Raw genomic sequence first — 23,042 nt, 5'->3', positions numbered from 1 at the left:
CTCAGAACAGTAATAGAAGGTAAAGTTCCTGGAAAAAGAGGCAGGGGTAGACCATCAATGAGATGGATGGATGGCGTGTGTGGAGTGACTGATCTTCAGAGAGTTAAGGCTGCCAGAAGGGGAAACAACAGGACTACATGGCGGGGCCTAGTATGGAACATCATCGAGCATCAGAGTGACCATATGGCATCTGTAGATGCCCAGTGAACACAGACATATTGTCTGCATTTCTTTTTACTGAAGCTGCCATTTGGTTACTGGAGTTGCAACAAAATAATTAAAATTGAACTCAGTAAGCAAAAGTAATAAGTCTAAATAATATACCTATTCACGTATTTCTATAGGATGTACAAAACTACCAGCCCTGCTCAACTCTTCAACATAGAGAAGTTTAGTTCGTGAATGAATAACGATTGAATTATAATATGTATGTTGATGAATTTTAAAATGTTAATGCTGCTCACTTATATGTCGATGTACAAAAATGAGACTAGGTTCAAATACATGTAAGTATGAGTAAATAAGGAACCGCACACGAGTTGCAGTGTTGCTCCTGCCGCACAGGAACCGCCAACATCCGTTTATTGGTAAATATGCCATTTTGGCCTAATTGATTGGCCTCCGTAACTATTTTCATGATCTTGCTCCATCTTACAGGTCCTATTGATATCACTGTTCCAACGATTCAATCTTAATTGCGTTGCCATTCAGGATGGAGGTAATCCAAGTTAACCGAATTAAATATTACCCGTACAATGATGTCTTATATTTTTCTATCGACCCCCTGGGGGTTGATATTGACCACTTTGGCGACCACTGGGTTATATGTGAACTACAAAGTGGGAAATTATGATCAACTTAGGAGAATACTATCATTGGTCCCATGTTATCAGTTACTGAATGGAAAAGTGTTAGCAATACATGGGAATCTTTGAAAAAGTGCTTAAATGAGGCGATATCTGAATGTATATTTAGTGTTCGAAGAATAAATAGGTTGGGAGTGAAATGGATGTGCAACCTTATTAAGCACGAGATCTATAAGAAGAAGATGATGTGGAAAGAATATCATGAAAATTAGAGTGAGAGGAGTTATGAAAAATATAATGCTCAGGCCAGAAAAGTAACAACTATTGTGCAGAAAGCTAAATCAGAATATGAAAAGAAATTGGCTATGTATGCTAAAGGCAATCCACAAAAATTTTATTATTATGCTGCAAGCAAAAGAAAGAATGAATGTTGATAACTTTATTGAATGCAGATGGTATTCTAGTATGTCAATATCAGAATCTACTAAAGGAATGTTCAGCTGAATTGGATAGACCTTTCACATGTTTGTATAACTTGTGTCTCAGATCACAAATGAAACCACAGGAATGGAAGGAATGTATGATACTGTACAAAGGTGGTGCAAAAACTAATGTGTCTAACTACCAACCTATCAGTATCTCTGATGTGGTAGTGATCATTTTAGAGAAATTGGTAAGAACTCACATACAGAAATCGGTAGACAAACAAGCTATACTCCGCAAGGAGCAGCATGGGTTTACTAAAGGAAGGTCATGTTTTAGCAATCTGCTCATATTTTATAACAATGTTATGGCCAAGTTGGATAAAGGGAATTAGGGTTTATACAAAAACCGACTTTTGAAAAAAATAGTTTTCAAATTCCGGTATTCCCATAAAACCAGGTAAAACCAGGTTTCGAATTTTTACAAAAAAAATTTTTTTTAATAAAAATTTTTACTGTTTTAATTTATATAATTAAAACAGTAAAAAAAATTATACTTATTTAAAAAATTTTCAGTTTATTTAATATTTATGGAACTAAAAAAATAAAGAAAATAAAATATACTCCATACAAAACCAAATTAAAAAAAAAAAAACTAAAATAACGAAAATCCATACAAAATATAAATTTTTTATTTTATTTAGTATTTTTCTTCAGGAAATATGATTTCAAAAAACATAAAATGTCCACTGAACGATTACTTAATCTTGTTCTTATTCTAGATACAAAATTGCCTGAAATAGAAAATACTCTCTCACTGGCCATTGAACTTGGGTTTTACCGTTTTCAGGACATCAAATAATAAATCTAAATTCTTTGTTCTTTTATTGGTTGCCTCAAATACTGAAAATTCAGCCTTCAGAAACTAATTCTAATGTTTTCTTAGCATTGTAGGAACTAGCTACTGGAACTAACCTCAAATTAAAATCTTCTGCAAAATGATGTACGTCGATATTCAAATATCTACGATTTCTTTTGCTAGTCCACTTGCCTAAAGTTATAAAAAAATTTTTCCCATTCTTCTTAATAAAATCCAATTCGTTTATAGTTTCACATTTGGCATTGTCATAAAATGTATGAATGAGATCCATTACTCGAAAGTTGTTTTGAGAGCGATTTCAAGTCAAAATGTTAACATTTTTAATTAATTTTTACATATTAATTCTAGCAAATTTTACAAATTTATCCAAAAAGAAAATGGTTTTTAAAAATCGACAAACCCTAAAGGGAATGAATACACTATGATAATGTTGGATTTTGTTGAGGCATTTGATAGGATACCACATGAAAGGCTGTTGCCTAAACTGGAGAATCTATCAAAAAGAGAGAGAGTATCAAAAAGTGGTATATGGTGGGTGTGAATCTGCCAGATTTAAGGTGACCAGATCCATTACTCGAAAGTTGTTTCGAGAGCGATTTCAAGTCAAAATGTTAACATTTTTAATTAATTTTTACATATTAATTCTAGCAAATTTTACAAATTTATCCAAAAAAAAGATGGTTTTTAAAAACCGACAAATCCTAAAGGGAATGAATACACTATGATAATGTGTACCTCAGAGTTCTGTCCTTGGACCACTGTTATTCAATCTATACATTAATGACATTGGGAAAGGTCTAACAGGAGGTGTGCAATTGTTTGCCGATGATGCGAAGATAGGCAGGGCAATCAGGGATGCTACTGATATCCAATACTTACAAAATTATTTGAATAGGCTGGAAATTTGGGCAAAAGAAAATTGTTATCAGTTTAACAGTAAGTGTAAAGCTATGAACTTTGGCATGATCAGATTTACATAATCCCACTAATATTATATTAGTCGGGTTATGCCACAAGAACCTGATGATGCGAGGAATGTTGCTGTAATGGTGGATAAGAATTTGAAGTTCAAAGGTCACATAGCAAAAGTTTCAAGTATAACTCGGAGGATAATTGCAATGTTGAAACAAAACTTGACATCTAAAGAAGTCATTTTGACTCTTTATTGGGGCCTTGATATGACCACACCTAGATTATTGGGAGCAGATTTGATCTCCTGGGTTCCCAAGGAGATCAAATCTCATCTCCTTGGAAAGGAGACTGGTTAACAGGAGAAAGAGGGATAATATGAAAGAGATATATAAACTTTTGAATGGGTGTTATATGATATCATCTGATGAATTTATTTTTTATATATGGAAGGTGGGGAGAGAACACAGGGGCATCCATGGGAATTTGTTCACAGTGAAGAAAGGGATAAGAGATAGGTTTTAATTTTTAACTTCTAGGAAAAATCCTAAAAAGAAAAATATAAGAGATGACAATATTGGAGAGCTGACAATTGATAGACTAATTTGGAAAATTAGTAACATCACATAAGTGGTCCAAAAAACTTAATTGTATAGTACTGTCATTGTATCCTGAATATATTAGATAACTGGTAAGTCTCAAACAACACCCCCCCCTCCCTTAAATACAATGCTATTCTAAAAAAAATTCACTATAGCAAACATCGATTATAGCATATTTCCTATGAGTTTACTATGGTGAAAGTTGACTGTACATGCTTACATAGATTGTATACATTTTAAGTCAGCAGTGTCAGAACTGAAGAATGTACAGGCAAATGGCTTGATGTCAAATCAGGTCTGCAGTGAGTGCAGTATATGCTATCACCATTGTTATTTATCATCTCCCATTTATTTATCAGAGAGCCATTAAACTTAATATCAAAATCAGGGTTATTAAGCTTAACTCTTTATAGATGTTATCTTAAATTACGTGATTCTTTAACTAAAGTGAATAACTGTTGTAAAAAATTTTGCATGAAATAACCAATAAAAAGAAAATAGACAGGAACACAAAAAATATCGACTGCAGCCTGAATGGAGAACCTATAGAACAACTAAAATAATTAGCAAAATTTTGAGTGAAGATCGCATGGAAATAAACAGAATAAGCAAAGCCAGCATGGTTAGAAACTAACTGAATAAATTTAAATGAAATAAAGAAATTAGACAAAACAGTCTCTGATTTGTTTTATTTCTAACCAGTTTTCAGATCATAAGTTAAAACAGATTTGACCATATCACCATAGCATTCAGGAATATGCAAGCAGAACTAATATAAGGTGGTATGGTCACTTAAACAGTGGAAGAGGAAAAGTTAGCAAAATAGGTGTTTTATGGCATGAAAGAGCCACAGACAGATCAAGATCAATGCAGATTGATACAATTACAGGTGTCTTAGAACACTCAAACAGAAACTGACAGATAAGATTAATTTGGAGTCATTAATAATGTAATTCATTAATAATGTAAACTTAATTTAGCATTAAAAATGGCACTAGAAAAAGTAAAACCGAGAATTAAAAATTTTAGTAAATATTCCAAAATACCACTTTATATATATATATATATATATATATATAAAGATAATTATTGATGGACTCTGTGTGTGTGTGTGTGTGTGTGTGTGTGTGTGTGTGTGTGTGTGTGTGTGTGTGCACACGACAGTGGTCTGAAAAGTTCTTGGCCTAACAATGAAAAAACGAATTTATAATTTCAAAATTATTTTTATGTTTCAACATAATCTTCCTTAAGACTCATACATTTATTCCAGCAATGCTCCAGTGCCATGTAGTGGTTCTCAGTAAGATCTGCAAAATATTCCTCTACAGCTGCAATCACCTCTTGATTCGAAGAAAAACTCTGACCAGCAAGGAAGACTTAGTTTTGGGAAGAGATAGAAGTCAGAGGGAGCTAAATCTGGGAAATATGGTGAATGTTCCAACAATTCATAGTGCAGATCCCTTAATTTTCCCATTGCTAAAACACCTTTGTGGGTAAGTGCAGTGTGCTGATGAAAGATGATTTTTTTCTTCTCCAAACTGGGCTTTTTTCACGAATTTTTTCGTCTAGTCTGGTTAAAAGATCGGAATAATATTCCCCGGTTACTGTTTTACCCTTTTCAAGATAATTAATAAACAAAATGCCTTTAGCATCCCAAAACACCGATGCCATGACCTTGTCTTCTTTGGTTCTGTTTGGATTCTGGTGTGTACGGGTGAATCCAAGTCTCATCAATAGTAATAAATCGACGCACAAAATCAGTTTTATTCTTGTTGAAGAGCTCCAAGCACTGTTCAGAGATTTTCATGCGAGTGCATTTTTGATCTGTGCAGCCCCCATCTTGCGCAAAGCTTTTTCACTTGCAATTCTTCATGCAAAATATATCCTACATGTTCTTTTGAAATGTCATCCAATACCATATTGTGCACTGATAAATGATTTCTGGTGTTACACTTTTTGGACGTCCTTCACGTGGATCATCTTCAAGGCTGGTATGGCCAAGTTTAAGGCAGCCAATTTCTTAATTGTCGAAAACGAAAGAGAAGAGTGACTATAAATTTTTATGAACTTTGAATGAATTTTATAACCACACGATATTCAATTTTATCCATTTCAAATGATACAGACAACACTGGCTTCCGACAGCTGTATAAAAAAACTACTTGATAGAATGACTTGCAATTTCACTTCCATGCTTATGACAGATGTACCAACTTAGAAAAAAAAATCTCACCAATAGTGTTGCCATTTATGATTGAGACTGAGAACTTTTCAGACCACCCACGTATATACAGAGTCCATCCAAAATATACACACTTTAACAGATGTCATCTGTGGACTTTTTTTTGAAGTTGGATAGAATTACGGTAGTAACATGTAGTATGATGTTCTCGCAAAAGATGTTACTTACATGAATACTAGCATCAATACGTGACCAGCAGAACAGTCAAACAAAATGGCTGAGGCACAATTGTCGTTCAAGGAAGGCAAGACCATTTTAAAGTGGTATTTCAAATTTAATGTTGGTGAAGTTCAACGACAATGGAAGCATGAGTTTGCAACACAACCTCCAACACGCCTGACAACTGCATGTATTCGTGATAAGTTTGAGACCCATGGTACCATGTGGGATGTGCACAAGGGAAGATCTGGGAGGCCTCGCACAGCAACAAGTCCTGCTTCCTTGGCTATGGTTTTGAAAGTTTAAAGTCCATCACACAATGTGCACGTGAGACAAGAGTTAGCAGTGCAAGCACATGCCGCATTCTTAAAGCAGCTAAATGGAAAGTTTACATTCCAAGATTATTACATGCAATGAATGAGGACGATCCTGATCGTAGAATGCAGTATTGTGAGTGGTTTCAAAACATGGTGGATGAGGAGTTTGTGAGGAAGATGGTTTGGTCTGATGAAGCACAATTTAAGCTCAATGGAACAGTGAATCAGATTGTGTTCAATGGGCTCCAGAAAATGCGGGCGTTCATGTGGACCAGACAGTCAATTTACTGGGGCTCAATGTCTAGAATGGATTGTCATCTAGGGGTTTAATAAGACCATTCTTCTTTGAAGGTACTGTCACTGGTCAAAGTGTACCTAGACATGCTACGCACATCCATTTTACCTGCCACTCATGATCAATTTTTCTTCCAACAAAATGGTGCACCATCCAATGAGAGTTTGCAGGGACAATGGATAGGACTAAAAGGTGCAGTTGAGTTTCCCCCATGTTCTGCTGATTTAACACCCTTGGACTTCTACCTATGGGGACTCTAAAGGATGTAGTGTATCGTAAAATATATATATATATATATATATATATATATATTATATTATATATATATAAAATCAAAGCCAGGCATGAGCAGCATAAAAAGAAAAAAGTCAGCAGATATATGCATAAAAAAAGGAATCTGATAGACATAAATTTTGTAAAATACACTTAAAACGGTGCCCATTTGGCTACAAAGTTACATCATTGCTTATTTAGGAATATTTTCATAATCAATATGTGGAAATTATTAATACTGGTATATCTCATGTGCAATACAAATATCTTAAATAAAATGTAATGAATATTAATAAACAATTAGGAAAGCTGAATAATTGTATTTCATAAATACATACTGCAAATAAATTTATTCCATTTACTGTATGATTGCTAAAGAATCAAACATGTTGCCATTTCTATCACAATACATAAAACAATTAATCATTGAAAAGAGCTAGAAAGGTTTAAATTTGCCAGGGAAAAATAACTGAACTAATAAAAAAAAAAAAGGAGGGGGGGTTAAAAATCCATCCTTATTTCACAATCAAATAATGAAATGACACTTCAACAGGAATCGACTGAGGACACTCCTTTCCCAGGCATATGGTTGCAAAGTGCATAGCCACTGGTCTAACTGCACGAACCCAGTTATTTATACGTTGCAAACAAATCTCTTTCCCTCTCCTTGTAAGTTTTTTTTAAATTATGCCATCATAAATTCACGTATTCAAGTCTAGACGTAATAGAATTATATACTATTCGCTCTACCCAGCAACTTATAGGACACACATATTACAAATGTCAATTATTGATACAGTCATCCCTCGACTTACGTCCGTTCGAAGATGCATCCATGATCCCATAAGGGCAGGCACAGTGGCAACAGCATTTTCAGCTGCAACCTCCCTCGGCAGTTGGCACGTGTCTTCAACAGTTCCTATGTTGATTTTGTGTTTGAGAAATGGATTATTTGTGTATTTATAGTTACTTATTCGTGATGTTTTGTGCAATATGGTCCCTACACGCATAATCAAAAAAACCTAGTGAAGAATCACAGAAAAAGAGGCGAGCAATTGATTTTGAAACGAAGTTGCAAGTTACAAGGGCCTATCGGTAATATGGAAAAGCTATTTGCATCATGAATAGAGGACCTGAACCAAAAGAGCATACCCCCTTAGCATTGTGACCATAACTGCTAAGGCACAAAGTCTCTTCAACATGTTGAAGGAGAAAGCAGAACCCGATTATGACTACGAATTCAACACTTCTTCCAGTTGGTTCATGAGATTCAAGCAGCTTTCTGCGCTGCACAATGTGAAATATATGGGAATCTGCAAGTGCTGAGAAGGCTGTCAAGGAGTTTGTGAAAAAATTGGATAAAATTTTAACAGAGGAGGATTATTTGCCAGCAAATTTTTAATATGGAAGAGACGTCCTTGTTTCGGAAAAAAATGACCGAGCGGAAATTCATCCACAAAAATCTAAAATTTATACCTAGTTTCAAAGCTCTTAATGCCCATATTACAATTCTCTTATGGGTAATGCGGCTGGACATAAACTGAAATCATTTGTAATATGGCACAGTGAGAATCCACGAATATTCAAAAGCATTACGAAGCATACTCCCAATTCATTTTCGGAGCAATAAGAAGTCGTGGATGACTTAAAAATTGAGGATGCCTAAATCAACAGTTATGAGAATGAAATAAAAAGTTATTGTGTGAAAGAAAATGTAGAATTTAAAATTTTATTCTAGATAATGCGCCAAGTCATCCATCCTACACGTCTTATAGCGGTGATCTTCACCAAGTTCAAGGTCATGTTTCTTCCTCCAAAACACTACTTCAGGGGGTGCTTAAGGGTCAAAACTGTAAAACTGAGAGGAGACCACCACACAGCCTTTAAAGGAATGCGGAGAACCAACCAGGGCTTATGACCTAATGTCCAATCCTCACCTTCTCGTGGTGCACCCTGTTGGGTATCTACCTGAATACTGAACGAACGAGGATGGGCTAGCAATTTGGGATTTAGCCAACCAAATTGTATTCTAATTGGTTAAACCAAAATACAAAATGACGGTATAACATGACAAAATATCATGCCGGCGGGGTCGCCGGGTTAAACAAGTCCCCCTTGTTTTTGCCATGGAACCAGGCAATCAGCGAAAAGTCAGTTACTGAAACAAATCTGAAAACCAATCCCAACTCAACATCATCAGAGTTAAAGATCGGTACTATCAACATAAGTTTTGTGACTGAAACAAAAAAGACAAAAACTGGTGAAGCTTTCTGAGCAATAAATACAAAATGTTATATTCAGGCAATGACAATCATTGAAAAGAAGGAGTAGCCATAGTATCCAACACAAAATATGAGGCTAATCTTCTTGAATGGCAGGCAGTCTTAAGTAGAGTGATGTGGGCAAATATGAGAATGGGGAACTGGACAACAATACTTATTTGTGCCTATGGTACCACAGAAGGTTCTACTAAGGTAGAAGTGGAGGAATTTTTTTGATGCTTTAGAAAAAGCAACTGACACAATGAAAAAGGAAAAATTGGTCCTTGTTGGGGATCTGAATAGCAGAGTAGGAAATGATTGTCAGACATACAAAAATATTTTGGGAAAATTTAGAGAAAAGAGCAAAGCTAATAACAATGGCAAAAACTTGTTGGATTTCTGCTCAGGACATGGACTGATTATTACTAACACCATGTTCCAACATAAAAATGTGCACAAATTCACTTGGAGAGAAGAAGCAAGGAATAAGAAAAGTCTCATTGACTATGTTATTGTTGATAGTGATGTTTTCTCCCTGGTGCAGAAGACCAGAGTGTACAGAGGATTTGAAATTGGAAGTGATCACTATTTAGTCTTGAGCAGGATAAAATTGAATTTCATATTGAAAAGAATGACTTGTAAGAAAGTTTCAAGACGAATAAAAGTTGAGCAGCTCTCAGATGGGAACTGTAAACTAACATACACAAAGATTATTGAAGAAAAAATGAAAGAGTTTGAGAACAGCAACCAAACCGTGGATATTCACTGGCAAGTCTTGAAGAAAACCCTGACTGATTCAGCCAGAGAGGCATGTGGTGAGGTTGTCTGCAAGGATAGAAAAATTAGAACTCCATGATGGACACAGGAAGTTTAAAGAGGCAGTGAAGGAAAAGAAGAATGCATATCAAAAGTTCCTGGCAAATAAGTCAGCTTTTGCTCTTAGATAATACAGAGACAAATGTAAGAAAGCGAAACATTGTGTAAAACTAGCTACTAGCTAAACAAAAGTCATAGGAGGGCTTTGGCAAAAACATTTGGCAAGGTGCGAAGATATTCTGGAGGTTGTTGAAGAAGCTTAGAAATGGAGGAAAGAGTGCTGTAAACGGAGATGATAAAGGTGACATGAAAACAGGAGAAAAAGATATCCTTGAAGTATGAAGTAATTACTTTGAAAAACTGCTAAATGAAACAAGCAGTGATAGCACAGTGGTAAAAAAAAACACTCAACAGCCATACAGTCAGGAATACATATCCATACTTGAAGCAGAAAAAGCCATCAAAGGCTTGAAATGTGGAAAGGCAGCAGGAGTAGATGATATTCGACCAGAAATGCTGAAGTATGGGGGTATAAAAGTCTTACAGTGGCTGCACTGCATAGTTCAGAAAGCCTGGACAGAGGGACGAATTCCCGATGATTGGATTAGAGCTCTAATAGTGCCCATATATAAAAAGGGAAATAAAAGTGAATGTGAGAATTACAGAGGTATTTCCCTACTGAGTGTTCCTAGCAGGATCTATGCAAGTATACTTGAGAAACGGTTGAGAAGAATTGTGGAAGAAAAGCTTGGTGAAGAACAAGCTGGATTCAGGCCAAATAAAGGCTGTCAGGTTCAGATCTTCACTTTACGACAAATAGTTGAGAAAGCATGGGAATATAACAAAGATCTGTATTTAAGTTTTGTCGATCTGGAAAAGGCATATGACAAGGTGCCAAGAGAGGAGCTATTCAATACGCTACAGTTCTATGGTGTGAATGGGGCATTATATCAAGCAATACTTAGTCTTTATTTGAGTTTTAAGTCAGCAGTTAGAATTGAAGGATGTGCAGGAAGATGGTTTAATGTTAAATCTGGTGTGAGACAAGGATGTACATTATCCCCTCTGTTATTCATTATCTATATGGATCACATTATGAAGGAAAGTGGTATTAAACCTGATATCAGAATTGGAGATGTTAATGTCAGCTCTTTGCTTTATGCAGACGATATTATACTTCTGAATAAATCCGCTACAAGTTTGCAAGATTCCCTGACTAAATTGAATAACTGTTGTAATAGATATGGTATGAAGGTCAGCATTAAAAAGACAAAGACAATGAAAATAGGAAGAATTGTTGAAAATGTCAACTGTGTTGTGAACGGGGAACCTGTGGAACAAGTAAAATATTTCAGCTACTTAGGCACGATTTCTAGTGAAGATGGTAAATTCATCATCAAATTCCTGCCATGTACCCTCAAAGGGTGTGCAGGATATGATAGTACTACATGAAAAACTTACTTCATTACTAACTTCCTATCTACAATTTTCCTCCAAATAAATCTGTTACTTGTCAAGACTCCAACATTACCAGATCTTATATTTCTATCGTCTAAGGCACTTTGTATATAAGTGTATCAATCCACCTATATCTTGGTGTTCCTCTGGGTCGTTTTCCTGCCAACCTGGCAAAGAACACTTGTTTTGCTAATCTTTCCTCGCCCGTTCCATTTAAGTGACCACACCACCTGAGATTAGCTCCACTAACGCATTCCTGGATGCTGACAATGTCATGTTCTTTCCTAATACCCTCTTTTTTAATATGATATTGCCATTGATGCCATCTGTTCACGCCTCGAATCTTTCTCAGGACTCTCATATCTGTGGTCTCTAGTCTTTGGTCAAGTGTTTTACTTCTGACCCAAATCTCAGATCGATAGGTTAAAAATGGTTTAAACACTGTATTGTATACAGCTAATTTAGTGTTCCGACTAATTTCTCTCTTATTCCATATGAATATATTCAATTGGCTTCCTACCATACCAGCTTTATCGATTCTGTTGTCTATTTCCATATTTAATTTACCATCTTCACTAAAAATCATGCCTAAGTAGCTGAAATTCCACAGGTTCTCCATTCACAACAATGTTGACATTTTCAATGATTCTGCCTATTTTCATTGTCTTTGTCTTTTTAATGTTGACCTTCATACCACATCAATTACAACAGTTATTCAATTTAGGCAGAGAATCTTGCAGACTTGTAGCGGATTTATTTAGAAGTATAACATCATCCGCATAAAGCAAAGAGCTGACATTAACATCTCCAATTCTGATATCAGATTTAATACCACTTTCCTTCATAATGTGATCCATATAGATAATGAATAACAGATGGGATAATGTACATCCTTGTCTCACACCAGATTTAACATTAAACCATCTTCCTGTACTTCCTTCAATTCTAACTGCTGACTTACAACTCAAATAAACACCAAGTATTGCTTGATATAATGTCCCACTGACACCATACAACTGTAGCATTTTGAATAGCTTCTCTCTTGGTACCTTGTCATATGCCTTTCCCATATCGACAAAACTTAAATACAGATCTTTGTTATATTCCCATGCTTTCTCAACTATTTGTAGTAAAGTGAAAATCTGATGATGACAGCCTCTATTTGGCCTGAATCCAGCTTGTTCTTCACCAAGCTTTTCTTCCACAATTCTTCTCAACCATTTCTCAAGTATACTTGCCTAGATCTTGCTAGGAACACTCAGTAGGGAAATACCTCTGTAATTCTCACATTCACTTTTATTTCCCTTTTTATATATGGGTACTATGACAGCTCGACTCCAATCATCGGGAATTCGTCCCTCTGTCCAGGCATTCTGAACTATGCAGTGCAGCCACTGTAAGACTTTTATACCACCATACTTCTGCATTTCCGGTCGAATATCATCTACTCATGCTGCCTTTCCACATTTCAAGCCTTTGATGGCTTTTTCTGCTTCAAGTATGGATATGTATTCCTGACTGCATGCCTGGTCAGTGTTTTTTGTCACTGTGCTCTATCACTGCTTGTTTCATTTATCAAATTTTCAAAGTAATTACTCCATACTTCAACATTATCCTTTTCTCCCGTTTTCATGTCAACTTTATCATCTCTAACTCCTTTTACAGCACTCTTTCCTCCATTCCTAAGCATCTTCAACAACCTCCAGAATATTTTGCCACCTTCTTGATATTTATTTTCTATGTTCTTGCCAAAGTCCTCCCATGACTTTTGTTTAGCTAGTTTTACACACTGTTTAGCTTTCTTGCATTTGTCTCTGTATTCTCTAAGAGCACAAGCTGACTTATTTGCCAGGAACTTTTGATGTGCTTTCTTCTTTTCCTTCACTGCCTCTTTAAACTTCCTGTGTCCACCATGGAGTTCTAATTTTTCTATCCTTGCAGACAACTTCACCACATGCCTCTCTAGCTGAATCAATCAGGTTTTTTCTTCAAGGCTTGCCACTGAATCTCCAAGGTTTGGTTCATGTTCTCAAACTCTTTCATTTTTTCTTCAATAATCTTTGTGTATTTTAGTCTACAGTTCACATCTGAGAGCTGCTCAACTTTTAATCGCTTTAAAACTGTCTTACATGTCATTCTTTTCAATATGAAATTCAATTTTATCCTGCTCAAAACTAAATAGCGATCACTTCCAATTTCAAATCCTCTGTACACTCTGGTGTCCTGCACCAGGGAGAAAACATCACTATCAACAATAACATAGTCAATGAGACTTTTCTTATTCCTTGCCTCTTCTCTCCATGTGAATTTGTGCACATTTTTATGTTGGAAATGGTGCTAGTAATAACCAGTCCATGTCAGAAATCCAACAGGTATTTGCCATTATTATTAGCTTTGCTCTTATCTCTAAATTTTCCCAAAATATTTTTGTATATCTGATAATCATTTCCTACTCTGCTATTCAGATCCCCAACAAGGACCTACTTTTCCTTTTTCATTGTGTCAGTTGCTTTTTCTAAAGCCTCAAAAAATTCCTCCACTTCTACCTTAGTAGAACCTTCTGTGGTACCATAGGCACAAATAAGTCTTTGTCCAGTTCCCCATGTCTCATATTTGCCCACAGTCACTTCCTACTTGAGACTGCCTGCCATTCAAGAAGATTAACCTCATATTTTGTGTTGTATACTATGGCTACTCCTTCTTTTCCTTGATTGTCATTGCCTGAATATAACATTTTGTATTTATTGTTCAAGAAGACTTCACCAGTTTTTGTCTTTTTTGTTTCAGTCACCCCTATTATGTCGATCTGATACTTATCTAATTCCTCAGCTAGCTCCATTTCTTTGCCATTCAGGCTTCTTATGTTGATAGTACCGATCTTTAACTCTGGTGATGTTGAGTTGGGGTGTGTTTTCATATTTGTTCCAGTAGCTGACTTTTTGCTGGTTCACCCTGGCTCCCTGGCGAAAACAACAGGGGCCTTGTTTTAACCGGGGCGAACGTCCCAGCCCGGCATGAAATTTTGTCATGTTGTACCATCATTTTTTATTTTTGGTTTAACCAATAAGAATACAATTTGGTCGGCTAAATCCCAAATTGCCAGCCTATCCTTGTTCGTTCAGTATCCAGGTAGATACCCAACATGGTACACCACGAGAAGGTGAGGATCGGACATTAGGTCAGAAGCCCTGGTCAGGTCTCTGCATTCCATTAAAGGCTATGTGGAGGTCTCCTCTCAGTTATACAGCTTAGACCCTTAAGCACCCCTTAGATGGTAAATTAAATATGGAAATAGACAACAGAATCAACAAAGCTGGTATGGTAAGAAGTCAATTGAATAAATTCATATGGAATAAGAGAGAAATTAGTCGGAACACTAAATTAGCTGTATATAAGACAGTGTACGAACCAGTTTTAATTTATGGATCTGAGAGCTGGGTCAGAAGTAAATCACTTGACCAAAGACTAGAGACTACAGATATGAGAGTCCTGAGAAAAATTAGAGTCGTGAACAGATGGCGTCAATGGCAATATCATATTAAAAACGAGGATATTAGGAAAGAACTTGACATTCTCAGCATCCAGGAGTGCATTAGTAGAGCTAATCTCAGGTGGTGTGGTCACTTAAATGGAATGGGCAAGAAAAGATTAGCAAAACAAGTGTTCTCTGCCAGGTTGGCAGGAAAACGACCCACAGGAAGACCAAGATATAGGTGGATTGATACGTTACAATGTGCCTTAGATAATAGAAATATAAGATCTGATAATATTGGTGTCTTGACAAGTAATAGACTGATTTGGAGGAAAATTGTAGATAGGAAGTTAGTAATGATGTAAATTTTTCATGTAGTACTATCATATCCTGTACACCCCTTGAGGGTACATGTCAGGAATTTGATGATGATGAATACTACTTCATTAATCCAACCGATGGATCATGGAGTTCTTGCAGTGTTTAAGGCTTATCATCTATGGAGAACTTTTTCACAAGCCATTTCTGCTACTGAAGGAAAACATTCAATATTTATCATGCTATTAAAAATATTGCTGTGGCTTGGAATGAAGTGACCTATCAATGTATGAGTGGCATATGGAAAAAGACATTAGAAAGGTTTGCACAGGATTTTGGAAGTTTGTAATAGTGGCCTAGGAAACTCTGAATCTTGAAGTGAATGATGACGACATAATTCAACTGATAGAAAGTTCCCCTGAAGAGTTAACCAATGAAGAATTGGTCGAACTGGAGGAACAACTGTTGCAGAAGAGGGAAAAGAGAAACATAAAGAGGTAGTGAAACAATTTGCAGTGAAGGATCTTGCAGCAATGTTTCCTGCAGTTAGCGATGTCCTCAAAATGGCTGAAGATGGATCCCAATGTTGAACGCTACTTATTAATAGAAACGAAAGTACATGATGCGTTTGCTTGCTATGAAGAAATTTATGATGAAAAGAAGAAGAGGAATAAGCAAAGCACATTGGACATTTTCATAAAAAAAAAAAAAAAAAAAAAAAAAAAGGTTACACCAGAAGAGCCACAGCCTGATCGTTCACACAGGGAGGAAATGAAGATGTGATTGTGGAGGAAGATTTGGGTGATTGTTCTCTTGTTTTATAGTGACAGTAATACACAATACAGTTTTATAATAAGGTTTAAAAATTAAAATGACAGTATACTTATTACTGTTAAGTCCCTAACCCCTATAACTCTGTTGATGTAATGTATTGACTTACATCGTGCCTGATGGAACGGAATCCGGACGTAAGTCGAAGGATGACTGTAATTCGTTTGCCATTAATGAAAGTATTTCTACTCACACTTATTCTTCTTCTACATTTTCCATTCTTACATGGCTAATTAATGATGGTTCATTAATTAGCCATGTAAGAATGGATAATTACACATATTTACACCTTTGAGCAATTCAAATATACCAACCAAATATAGCATTCTCTTTCATTATTGTTTTCCAATATATCTTAAAACAAACACTTTGTTCCCCAACTCTACACAGATTTGGTTATAAAATATTAAACTGACTGGATTTGATTATGGGTTTTGAATTTGGATGTGGAACAAACACTGCTTCACCAACAAGCTTATGTGAAAAAAAGAAGCTGCCAATGCGTCCCTTCACTTGGGCTGCCTGACTCAGGTAGACTGATATTCAGGATACATAATATCAGCTGGTGACTATTTTGAAGCAGAGGTCACGGCAGTAAATTGAACTCCAAAGCATCACCAGATTTCAACTTGTGTCATTGGCAAATGTGTGGCTTATGTGGTTTAAGCTGAGAAATAGGTATGATAGGTAATTTATCCATGCCTGTGATTAGGGGAATGATTTTGCCAGGCCTTGAAAAAAAAAAAAAAAAACATTCTTCTACAACAGACCTAGTAAAACTTTTCTTTTAAAAGTAAAACTTATCATGAATAACAATGGCATACACTGGAGGAGTGGTCATCCACCTCTTAGCACTATCTTATATAAGGAAAGTGCTATGATAGTTTGGCCATATTGTCAGAAATCAGGATATTCATTGGTCAACAAGGTTATGTTGAGTGACCCAGGTGTTATGACAAAAGTATGCCACAAATGAGGTGAACTAACAATAACAAACAAGACCTAAACAGAATCTAACAATAACAAACAAGACCTAAACAGAATCTAACAATAACAAACAAGACCTAAACAGAACTGGCATGAAACAGCAGTGTATGAAACAGACAGATCTGGAGTATGAAGATATTCAATCTGGTCAGACCTTCGTGATTGTTGGTGCTTGAGTAGCTTGTATGTATGTATGAATGATGTGTTTCAATATGAAATGCAAATTTCCTGGATTTCCTTATAAGTTGCTTTAGTTCAAAATTATATCAAAGAAAATACATTTTAATCATCAATTCCTAGCCTTAAGAGAATTACAGACATTTAAAATAACAATTAATAAAATGAAACACTAGACCAACTACACAAATAACATGCAACCTATCAGGCAGGAAATTACTTGGGACATAAGGTCTTGCTATATGATTTTCATTCTATTTCGACAACACTAATTGGGGGGGGGATGCTATTGGCAACCGTGTTTATGACCCTCTTGCATGCCTTAGCTACTGTGAAGAAAAGAAAAAAAAAAAGGGGGGGGGAATCAACGGTGGAACTATGATTCATCAAACCTGCATGAAATCATGAAGAGAAGAACCAAATAGAGAAATATACATTCATGTATATAAATTTTGACACTTATGGTATCAAAATCTTGAGATGATCCCATTGATCATCTTGTACTCTTTGTGATTTGACCTAATCTTAAGAAAAGAAGAACTGATTACATTTTAGACTGTCAAATTTAGTGCAATTTATAGTACATTAAAAGTTTTGTTTTATAATTAGTGTTTAGTAAGTGTCATATTTTATTAGTATAACAAAGAATGGAAATGATTCAAGATAGAGATAAAAATACGAGGGTGGTGGTCTGAAAAGTTCTCAGCCTAACAATGAAAAACTGAATTTATAATTTGAAAATTATTTTTATTTTTCAAGATAATCACCCTTAAGATTCATACATTTATTCCAGCAATGCTCCAGCACCATGTAGTGGTTCTCAGTAAGATCTGCAAAATATTCCTCTACAGCTGCAATCACCTCTTGATTCGAAGAAAAATGCTGACCAGCTAGGACGACTTTTAGTTTTGGGAAGAGATAGAAGTCAGAGGGAGCTAAATCTGGGGAATATGGTGGATGTTCCAACAATTCATAGTGCAGATCCCTTAATTTTCCCATTGCCAAAACACCTTTGTGGGCAAGTGCATTGTCCTGATGAAAGATGATTTTTTTTCCTTCTGCATACCGAGTCTTTTCTCGCGAATTTTTTCGTCTAGTCTGGTTAAAAGATCAGAATAATATTCCCCAGTTATTGTTTTACCCTTTTCAAGATAATTAATAAACCAAATGCCTTCAGCATCCCAAAACTCTGATGCCATGACCTTTCCTGCTGATGGAACCAACTTTGTCTTCTTTGGTGCTGAACAACCAGCTTCTGTCCATTGTTTTGACTGCTGTTTGGATTCTGGTGTGTAATGGTGAATCCAAATCTCATCCATGGTAATAAATCGACGCACAAAATCAGTTTTATTCTTGTTAAAACGCTCCAAGCACTGTTCAGAGATTTTCGTGCAAGTGCATTTTTGATCTGCTGTAAGCAACCATGGCACCTATCTTGTGCATAGCTTTTTCATTTGCAACTCTTCATGCAAAACATATCCTACACGTTCTTTTGAAATGTCTATAGTCTCAGCATTTCACGCACTTTGACTTGCCGGTCATTCAATACCATATCGTGCACTTGATCAATGATTTCTGGTGTTGTTACACTTTTTTGGACGAAGGTGATCCTTCACATGGATCATCTTTAAGGCTGGTACGGCCACATTTAAACTTGGCAGCCCATTTCTTAATTGTCTAAAATGAAGGAGAAGAGTGCCCATAAACTTTTATGAACTGCAAATGAATTTCTTTTGGCATTAAACCTTCTTTTACAAAGAATTTTATAACTGCACAATACTGAATTTTATCCATTTAAAGGGATATAGACAACACTTTTGCTTCAGAGTTGTATAAAACAAACTACTTGATAAAATGATTTGCAATTTCTCATGGATGCTTATGACAGATGTACCAACTTTGAAAAAAAAAAAATCTCTTGCGGATAGTGCTGCCATCTATGATCGAGGCCGAGAACTTTTCAGACCACCTCGTATTTGTCTACTTTTAAATTATGGTTGATAAATGCAAAGAAATCAGTATAAAAATGTACAGACTTAACATGTTAGGATTCAGGTTGAATACTCTGATACTCTCAAATACTCTGAATAAGTTGAAAAAAAAAAGTTTATTTTCAAATAGATAATGATAATCACATTTCTCTAAATCTGGATGGGGAGGGGGATAAATCTAATCAACAAATATTCCATTTCATAGAATAATGTTGTCAAGAAACAAAATCACTAACTACTCAATGCAATCAAACAAACGTATATTTTACATTAAAAATTACCTTAAGCCAAGCATCAATGCAAGCCGAATGGAATTCATGAAAGCATGGTAATATCCTTAATAAATCATCAGTTTCATAATCACTGAGACAAACTTGGCATTCTTTTGATCCTTGTCTTTCTTCATTGGAATTATCTTCATTATTACTGCCAGACAGACTAGTAGAATATTTTCTAGTAGGTAATCTATTAATCTCAGATTTCTGTAACCCTCTTGGCACTACCTCTCCAACATCTTCTGCTAACTGAAGAAGTACCTGCATTTGACAGTAATTCAGTTTAACCCTTTTCTTTCTCCATATTAATCAAAATGTAATAAAATAAAGCTTACTTACATTTACATATAAATATCTTTGATTTAATGCACAGACAATACAATCTTTAAATGATTAGGCATAGGTTTTAAGTGTTGATTAAGACATGCTATCTGTTGCATAGAAAAGCTATTTATAAAAATAACGTAATACGCAAAAACAGGTGCAAAGAATCATATTGTGGTACATCCAAAAACTTGAATGCAGATGATGTGAATGAGTTTTTCTGCTGTTGTGATTAGCAAGCTGTTTGTTAACTACAACACTAAATAAAATGGCACAAAATGGTTGCATACAATTAATACACATTATGTGAAAATGCACCCACATAAGCCTGTAAACCAAGGCCTATTGACTGTAAAACAGACACACTACATAGTCAGCTAGCTAACTAGAGTGAATAATGCAACTCTTACTCTGCAACATCATTCCAAATTTGCTCTTTAATTTATAGACCCTCCTAAGAAAAGTGCAGTACAAAACAAGGTAAACAAACAACCTACCTTTTCCAAATACATGCAATTCATTTTTGTTTATTTTTATTTATTTTTTTTTTTTTTTTTAAATATCAGTCCCACATGAGAGGTCCCAAGATCTATTACTGGAGTCAGAGTCGGTAAAAATGTACCGACACTGACTCCTGATGAATTTAAATTGTAATAGAAATAATATGTTAAAATTTCCTATTTCACAGATAATAATTTGATTGACCTATTTTTTCAGGTTATATTTTCAGGATTTATTTTAATTTCAAGTTCTTTGCAAATTTCAAAATAAAGCATTTTATGATAATTTATATATTACATTAGTGAAAGCAGCATCCCAAGAAAAATTTCACAATGGCAAAAAAGTGTCAACAAAGTCCACTGTTTTTGAACACTTTAACAATAACAACAGATGGAAAATATTGTGTGTCTCAATGTGTTATAGAAGATAATGACGAAGATGAAAAAGCATGTGATGCAAAAGTTTTTGTGGTTCTGATAAAAAAAAGCACCTACAAGAGCATCAAATTTAAAAAGACAATTGATGGAACCAACTTTGTCTTCTTTGGCGCTGAACAACCAGCTTCTGTCCACTGTTTTGACTGCTGTTTGGATTCTGGTGTGTAATGGTGAATCCAAGTCTCATCCATGGTAATAAATCGATGCACAAATTCAGCTTGTTAAAATGCTCCAAGCACTATTCAGAGATTTTTGTTTTCATACTCAAGAGTTAGAAGTTGTGAATGAGAAAGACAGCATAAAAAGATTCAGGGCTAAAGAAGGTCAGAAATTTACTAGAGGCCAATCACAACTACCAAAGTTACTGTTACAATGATGCCAGAAAAGTTTAAAAATAACATCATTGAAATGGCAGTGAAGAATAGTGTACCTCTATCCTTTTTTATACAACCAGCCATTTTAGTCTTAAATGGAGAAATGGACAGAAAACTTGGAGTTTCTCTGGAAAGAGAATTGAAGAGGCCAAATGTAAGATAAAAGAACTTAGAAAAAGACTGAAGGGGCATTTTGTCTTTATTAAAATGGATGCATGCACATGTCACAGAGTCAATTATGCTGCTATTAATGCTAGATTTGTTGATGAAAACAATAAAATGATAACTCTCAGACATTGGGAGTAAAGGACACCCAGGTACATCACAAAAGTGAATATCTTCAAAAGTTAGTGGAAGATGTTTTAGAAGATTTTGAAATTAAAAAAGAGCAGGTTCTATGTATAATGACAGATGATGCTTCAAATATGTTAAGCACAACTGAGAAAATAGATAAATTTGACAAAGAAAACACACAAATATTAAAATATGACATTTCTGCAAGTAATTCAACAGCACAAACAGAAGAGAGCACTGAAATTTAGATGGTATTGCTGAAGAAGCATTTAAGCTAATTACTGGAAAAATAGGTAAATGTCAAAATAAAGGAATTTCAGGAAGAGTTTTTTAAAGGATTAAAAGAAATGGTAAACTATGACAGCTCATCAAAACTGACTATAGAAGAAGCCATCCTTATTTATCCAGAGGTTATCAGTGATGTGGAAGAACTGTAACAGCAATGCAACCCATCTAAGTCAGTGTTGAAAGACTGTTTTTTGGCACTGAAAATAGTCAAATCATACGTAGGGGTTTCCATAAGGGAGGATCTGGCAGAAGCAATTCTGTTTCTAAGAACAATATGTTAGAATTTTGGATTTTATATTTAATTTAACTCCTATTCTACAGCAAGATGCTAAGTTTCTTTAAAAATTTTGTTGGGATCAATTTTTCAATCTTCTATAATATAATTTTTATTTCATTTAATGTAATGTTTCATGTCTATTTACTGAAATTTTATATTCAAACAATACTAAAGTATTGTTTGGATATAAAATTAATCTCAAAATGGAAGGGAACTGGTAGAGAAATATGTTCCTTATTTACTTATATAGTTTCTTTGTTTTATATCCTATATTCCTATTACTTTATTATTTATAGCCTTCTGATAAAAATATAACCTTAATTGACCAATGTTTTCATTTTTTTTTTAAGTTTTATCTTTTGTTTAAAATTTAAGGTTACTGAATGTTTGCAATTTCTTTAATAAATAGAATAAAAAAGCCACAATGGCATAACAGGTTAGAGTTCTAAAAAGTAGCCTGATGATTTACATTAGCAGTGATGAAATGCCTCGTATGTTGAGTGCTTTCAATCGATATAGGAAATAAATAATTAGTATATTTATTTCCTATATTGATATATAAATAAAGGAGTCAGAGTCAAAGGTACCATAAATTGAAGAGTTGAAGTCAGAATCAGAGTCAAAGACTTTATGTACCGACTCCACAGACCTGCCTATAACACGACAGTGACACATGTAGGCAAGTGGTTATAATAAGAAAGGAATTTGTGTCCTTCTGAAGACCTGAAGGTTGTAATTGGGAAAAACAGTATGGGGAAGATTATTCCAAAGAGCAGAGTTGTGGGAATGAATGCAGATGATGAGAAGTTGGTCTGAATGAGTTTGTAGCTGAACTGTATATGAGTGTGAACTACAACTAATCATGTTCATATGTGATTAGCAGAAAGTGGAGGAATGGTAGTTCAGTGGAGCAGTGCCCGTGGAAATACCTATAGAAAAGGCAATGTGGCAACAGACTGTTAATGGAAAAGCAATTGGAAAGGGTAGATGCATGAGAGAGAGGAGTCAATTGAGTCAATTCTGAGATTAGTCCTAGGTGCACCACCTCAAATGTGG

The 23,042-nt window shown here is 35.1% G+C and overlaps 1 protein-coding gene across 1 annotated transcript in view; it reads right to left on the bottom strand.

The window, feature by feature from the left end:
• LOC150092865 (RING finger protein 44-like) overlaps window positions 1–23,042 on the bottom strand; it is a 59,328-nt gene that overhangs the window by 22,951 nt on the left and 13,335 nt on the right. Inside the window, exon 2 of the mRNA XM_090414683.1 lies at window positions 19,498–19,752. Within this exon, the coding sequence (XP_090270809.1) occupies window positions 19,498–19,752 (255 nt within the window). The remainder of the gene's footprint in view (window positions 1–19,497; window positions 19,753–23,042) is intronic.

The sequence above is a fragment of the Typopeltis vanoorti genome, chromosome 25 (genome assembly GCF_054136105.1).
Source record: "Typopeltis vanoorti isolate ZY-2024b chromosome 25, IOZ_Tvanoo_1.0, whole genome shotgun sequence".
Lineage (NCBI taxonomy): Eukaryota > Metazoa > Arthropoda > Arachnida > Uropygi > Thelyphonidae > Typopeltis > Typopeltis vanoorti.
This window is presented reverse-complemented; position numbering and strand designations above follow the sequence as displayed.